Genomic DNA, 7,068 nt, shown 5'->3' with positions numbered 1-7,068 from the left:
TTTATGAAGTCTAGGTTTATAATCCTTTGCAATGTAAACACATAGCTCAGTGAAATAAGTCTATCTTTTTAGGAGATCTCTATATGACCAATCAACCTTTAACTTCCAAAGCTTGTCACTGAACACAGATTCTACTTTTCTTTGCTCAGAAAGCCATGAAAATATTTTCTCTACAATTCTGTAGTCATAGCATAGTTTCAGTGCTTTTGTAACAACTTGGGAATAGTGCATTGGCATTGAAAGACAAAATGACTTTTTCAAGGTTTCGTAGATTTTAAGGAATAGAGATAAGATTAAAATTAGGTATTTGACCTAACCCCAGATATCATCCTTTTAATTTTGGTTCCACAGTGTTTCTCATGTAATGTAACTTATACATGTGTTGCATAAAATAATAACAGGGCCAAATACACATAGACACTAATTTCTTCTCTTTATTTCTTTAGTTCAGAATTGATTTTTTTTTTTTAATTTGCAAAGAATTTACTGGGCATGTTAATTGCTTATAATCAGTTAACTGAATCAATGAACATTTTTTGCTGACCTATGTGACTGCATACAGGGCAAACACTTAAATGTACAAAATATTTTTCAGCTTGTAACTTTTCAAAGGACTAATCTATAGTTATTAGAATCATAAGATGTTAGAATCTCATTAAAATATTTTTAGTAATAGTTTCTCTTCTAGAAATAAGAAAAAGGACCAATTCTGTAATTTTCTATTCACCACACAATCCTTCTATTTCTAAATTAGAAACATTTTGACACAGACTAAAAAAAAAAAAAAAAAAGCCAACTATTTTTCTCTCATTGTTTTTCCATAAAGCAAAATCACACATTTTAAACATGAATGTCACCACCGTAACAAGTTACTCTATCTTTACAAGGAAGATTGTCACTTTTTCTCCCACAGAGCAGACTATAATTTCAAACCATCAGCCTTTTGGTTAACAGACAAATGCTTAACCGTGGTGCCACCACAACTCCTCTTCACAGTACATGATCCTATAATAGTCAGGAAGACTTAACCAGAATCCACATGGTAAAACTAATTTTCAGAGGAGAATGAGCTTTCAAAAATACTTAGTGCATATCATTTAGGCTGATAGTGATTCTTTGAAAGAGATAACTGAGTTCTACTGAAATTGCTTTGATTGTTACGATATATGCGTCTATCCAAGATTTACAGTCTTAGGAACTCGATGAGGTTTGTTCTACTCTGTCCTAAAGGGTTGCTATGAGACTAAATCAACTGGATTGCAGTGGGCTTAGTTTTCTTTCCATTTTGATTTTGGAAATTGAAAAAATAAAATTTAAAAAACCACCCTGAACATACTAACACTGCTTTCTTTGGAATCTTTGGCTACCTCACCACTTAGAAATACTCTGTAACATTTAATATACATTTCAGCAAAAACAAGGCTCCTTGCTAACCAAAATAGTCATTATTTGCCTATACTTTTGTTTTTTCATAAAATACTTTTCTTGGTAGCTCTTCATTGGAACACTTTATACCCAGCCCTGTGAGATTCTATCTTAGAACAATCTTTCAGCCAGATTTTCCTTGTATCCAAGTTTAATGTCCTCAAAATATCAGCTCAGTTTTATGTTTTGGCTTCCTATTTTATCACATCATATTCAGATATGGTTTCAGATTATTTATTTTATCCTTGACTTGGCAACATCTTAGAATATTACGTCTGGCAATTTCCCCATTGAGTTCTGATTCTGCAAACAATAGCAGTTAAATTCATTTTCACTAGATCGACACAGTAGCTTCAGCAATGGGCTTTAGTATGTCAGAGATGATAAGGATGGCACAGGACAGGGCAGGGTTCAGGTCTGTTGTACTAGGATTGCTGTGAGTCATACTCTATTTGACAGAACCTAATAGCAACAACAGTACCTCCCCAGGCCCTCTGAACTTGCCAGCCATACCCACGGTACCTCTTTTCTTTGTGTATAAGAGCGATCATCTTAACCAGTGATTGTTACAAACATTTGCAATCTATAAGGCTTAGTTCAAGTACTATCTCTGGAGAATTTTTCACTGCTACAATAGACAATAGTCAATATTTACTCAATTTAAATGTTTATAGCCACTGAAAATATTTTTTTCAAATAATTTTGCCATTTCCTACTGTGACAGCTTATTTTCCATATTAATCTTGTCTGACTCTTCTACATTATGTATAAGATTGGCTTCTCCATTGTATTCTCTCTTACTCTGTTATATGTATATATATAAATATATATTAGGTGAGATGAAACATGCATACAGGAAAAAGATGCAGGACATTTATACATAGACTTAAATGGATAATTTAGTGTAAGCACTTCTATCAAGGAAAGAAACATTGCTAAACCTGAGAAGCTTATCATGTACTTTTCCTTAATTTCAGTTCCTGCCTTTCTTTGTACCACAGTTAATAGTTATTGCAATTTTTCTATTTTTTTCCTATGTATGTATTCTTAGGTAATATATTATTGTTTTATTGTTTTATTAATGTTTATAATGGAAATCAGACTGGATTTTGTTGGTTTTTTATTGGCTTGACAGCATGTTTGTGAGATTTATCTGTATTGCACATATTTATAGTTTGTCTATTATTTATATATTGTTACGATGTGTTAAGTGTTATCAAGTTGCCTGAAACTCTTAGTGACCCTATGTGCAATAGCTCTGAATGCTGCCCTATCATGAGCCAGTCTTACTGACAACCTATCCCCATTATTATGTCAATCCATCTCATCCAGGGTCTTCCTCTCCTGTGTTGTCCCTCCACCCTTCCAAGAATTATGTCATTCTTCAAGGACTGGTCTTTCCTGATCCCATGACCAAAGTATGTGAGATGGAGCTTCAAAATCCTTACCTCTAAGGAGAAACTTGGTTTCACCCTCTCTGAGACAGAGCTTTTTGTTCTCTCGGTGGCTTATGATATGTTCAGTGTCTTCTCCAACATTAAATCTCAAAGGCATCAATTCTTCCTGTCATCCTTAGTCACTGTCCAGCTCTCTGATACATAGCAAGTAATTGCAAAGACCATGGCCTGGATCATGCACACCTTGGGTCCTCGACTGACATCATTACTCTTTAGGACTTTGGAGAGGTCCCTGATGGCAGACTTCACCAATGCAGTTTGTCTTTTGATTTTCTGACAGCTGGTGCCAAGAGTGTTTACAACTTCAGTCTCTTCTCCATCTATCGTGGTACTTCCAATTGGCCCAATGGTGAGAGTCTTTGACTTCTTGATACTGAGCTTCAATCTATATTGAAGACTGCTGCAGTCCTTGACCTTTTGTAGCAGACGCTTCAGGTTCTCTTCAGTTTCGGCAAGCAGAGTTATGTCATCTGCGTATCAGGGATTGTTGAAGTGTCTTTCTCCAGTCCTGAGACCACATTCCTCCTCATAAAGCTCAGCTTCTTGAATGATCTGTTCTTCATACAGGTTGAAAGGGTACGGAGATAAGACATATCCCTGACATACTGTTTTCCTGATTTTGGGCCAGGCAGTGTTTCCTTGCTCTGTTCTGAGCCCTGATTCCTGGTCAAGTATAAGTTCCGCGTGAGCGCAATCAAGTGTTCTGGGATCTCCATTCTTCTCAAGGTTAGCCGCAGTTTGTTGTTATCCACACAATCAAATACCTTTGTGTAGTCAATGAAACATATACATTCTTCTGATACTTTATGTTTTCTGCCATGATCCTTCTGACATTGGCAATAATATCTCTCTCTAGTGTCACAACTTCTTCTAAACTCAGCTTGTACTTCCTGTTGTTCTCCATCAATGTACTGTTGCAGTTGTTTCAGAATAATCTTCAGTTGGATTTTGTTTGTGTGTATTATTAGTAATGTTGTTCAATAATTTTCACACTCTGTCAGGTCACCTATTTTTGGAAAGGGAATAAATATGGTTCTCTTCCAGTCAGTTGGCCAGGAATATTGTCTTCCAGATTTCTTGGCACAACCTGGTGAGCAGCAACCAGGGCAGCATCTGTTGTTGAAATATGTCAATTGGTATTGTATCAATTCCTGGGGCCTTGTTTTTTCCCAGTTCTTTCAGAGCAGCTTGAATGTCCTACTTCATCATTAAATGCCTCTAGATCATATATTGTTTAATGAAATTCTTCTGTGTCAGCCAATTCTTTTTGGTACAGTGACTTTGTGAACTCCTTCCATCTTCTTTTGATGCTTCCTGCATCATTCAATAGTCTACCCATAGCATCCTTTAGTATGGCAATTCAAAGATTAAATTTGTTCTTTAATTCTTTCAATTTATGTTCTTGCCTCCTAAGAGCACTCTGGCTTCACCCTGTTCAAGATAAATTTGTTTGTTGTTTTGGCCATCCATGGAATATTCAGAGTTCTTCTCAAACACCAGAGGTCAAAGGCATCAAATCTTTGTCTGTTACCCAAGTGATCAGAAAGACTAAGGCCTGAATCAGACACATTTTTGGCCTCAAACTGACACTGCAGATTTCCCCATAAAAATGAAATGGAACACATGAACGAACATCAACATACTAGTTAGGTGAGATGGACCAGCTTTGGCCATTTTGAATCCGATAATTATATAATATGCCAGGAATGAAAAACAGAAGAAAATGGTGTTGCATTCATAGAAAAAAGTCAATTTAAAGTTCTACCCTGAAATATAATTTTGTGAGTGATAGAATAATATCCTTATACATACAAGGAAGACCCATTAACACAACTGTTTTTTAAATATATGCTCCTGCATATGGAGCGAAAGGGGAAGAGATTGAGAATTTTTACCAAATCTTGCAGTCCAAAATTGATTGAACATCCAATCAAGATGCATTAATGGTAAGTGGTGACTGAATGCAAAAGTGGGAAACAATGAAGAAGGAATAGTGTTTGGAAAATATGGGCTTGGTGACAGAAATGAGGCTGGAAATAGAATGATTGAATTTTATATTTACAATGATTTATTCATTGAAAAGACCTTTTTAAAAAAGACATAAATGATGACTTTACACATGGATCTAACCTGATGGGCTGCAAAGGAATAGAATTGACTACATTTGTTCAAGAAATCATTGGAGAAGCTCAGTAGGGCAGACTGTGAGTCAGAACATCAATTACTCATATGCAAATTCCAGTTTTTTCCTATTCAACTTCATCGTGTGTTTCGATATCTAGCAGAAGTTCTTTTTGTAGCTTCTTTAAAATTTTATTAGTTGTTATCCTTTGCCATTTTCTTTATGCATTTTAGAAGCTTTTGTTCTAATTTAGTTAAAACTATTGTTGGGAATTTAAGGTTTATTGCATGTTTATTATACATATTATTGTGCATTTATTTGGAGATGAAAGGTATGTGTTATCATCATTGATTTGCATATGTTCATCCAAAGAAGTCACATTATATTGCTTTACTCTTGTAAATGCCTTTCTTTCAAAAGTCAAGGAGTGTTGTAGGAATGCTCCCAGATGGGCATTTTTGGGTGGTGAGAGCCAATGAGAATGCATGATTATGGAGGAATTTGGAACAATGGAGTTCATAGCATTTGAAGCATGTTTTGGTTACAATTGTTTTTGGTTAAACATTCTTCTAGGTTGTATAGCACTGGTCTGTTCATTTACTGTATAGAGGTAACTTGTGGTTGCTATGATGCTAAACACTGTGAACACTGATATGCCAAGTGGGATAATGGTTACCCATGGTGAACAATGTTTGGTGGAGCTCCCCAATTAAACTTGGAAGAGTGGCATCCTCTTCTGAAATAGCCTCAGAAAACCCTATAAATGTGGAGAAATGATGGAAGTTATACAAATATTCAGGTCTTTAGTTCATAGAGTCGCTATGAGTCACCTATGACTCAACAACACTTAAGAGCAACAACAACAACAACAATAGTGGGTTTTCAGAAGCACTATATTGCATAGGAGGAGATTACCCATATATCTTCCTCAGAGAAACCTGAGGATTTGAACCTTATGCCTTTGAGATTACAGCACGGCTTCTTACCAGAGTAATTGCAACTTTAGTCTAATAGATATGAGGAAGAAATAAGTGAGATTAAGGCAGAGGAAGTAATATCCCAATCAATAAGTGGGAAAAGACTGTACTTACAAAGAGATATTAAAGAAAATGTTAGTTTAGTCTTGGTGAGAGTAAGGTCCAGAGCTAAGACAGTAGCAATAGGGTTGTTGAAGAAGAAATGTAGTTAAGAAGCTTAGAAGTCAGAGCCTGAGGAAAAATTGAATGATTATGAGATAACAGGATTGATGATGGTGTATTTACTAAGGTAGGGAAGAATTGATACTTGAGGGACAAATGAAAGGTTAATTTCCAGGACGGTTGAGTTTGACATGTGTATGAGAAGAATGCTCTTTGGAGGCAAGAATGATGAGGCTTTGCCTCACATACTTTGGGTATGTTGCTAGGAAGGGCTTATTCCTTGGAGAGGAACATGATGCTTAAAAGGGTGGAGGGTCAGTAAAGGACAGGAAGACAAGGTGACTGCTGAAATGAGCTCTAGTGTGTCAGGAAGTGTGAAGATGGCATAGAATAACACGGAGTTCAGATTTCCTGGTCATAGGGTTGGTATGAGTCACATTCAACTTGATGGCACCTAACAACAACAACAATAAAAAGATTGTACAGAGCGACTGCATCTCCTTGGCGAATGGTGAGAGAGAGATAGAGAGAGAAAGAGAGGGAGAGGGAGGGAGGGAGGGAGGCGGGGGAGAGAGAGAGAGAGAGAATGAATGAATATATAACAGACATGTGGAGTCCAGATGTATGTATTAGAGCCTACATGCTTTGAATCACAAAACTAAAAAGCGTCTGGTGCCATGGCTATTATCCTGAACATTTCTAACTTTTAAGGTGTAAACAGAAGCAATAACAGTAAAATAATGTAACAGACAATGGACAAAGAAGATGACTTGAGGAAATTTTGAGTTTAATTTTTTGTATTTACTTCCTGATATAGGTCACAGGACTCTGTTCATTGGTGTTCATGTGCCTCTGGGAGGAAGAAAAAGTCATCGACGTCACAGGCATCGTGGTCATAAACACAGAAAAAGAGACAGAGAGAGGG

The 7,068-nt window shown here is 36.4% G+C and overlaps 1 protein-coding gene across 1 annotated transcript in view; it reads left to right on the top strand.

The window, feature by feature from the left end:
* SLC4A10 (solute carrier family 4, sodium bicarbonate transporter, member 10) overlaps positions 1-7,068 on the top strand; it is a 315,078-nt gene that overhangs the window by 78,385 nt on the left and 229,625 nt on the right. The window contains exon 3 of the mRNA XM_006879486.1: positions 6,961-7,068. Coding sequence (XP_006879548.1) covers positions 6,961-7,068 — 108 coding nt within the window. The remainder of the gene's footprint in view (positions 1-6,960) is intronic.

Source organism: Elephantulus edwardii, unplaced genomic scaffold, assembly GCF_000299155.1.
Source record: "Elephantulus edwardii isolate Elephantulus edwardi_28Jun2011 unplaced genomic scaffold, EleEdw1.0 scaffold00003, whole genome shotgun sequence".
In the NCBI taxonomy this organism is placed as follows: Eukaryota; Metazoa; Chordata; class Mammalia; order Macroscelidea; family Macroscelididae; genus Elephantulus; species Elephantulus edwardii.
This window is presented reverse-complemented; position numbering and strand designations above follow the sequence as displayed.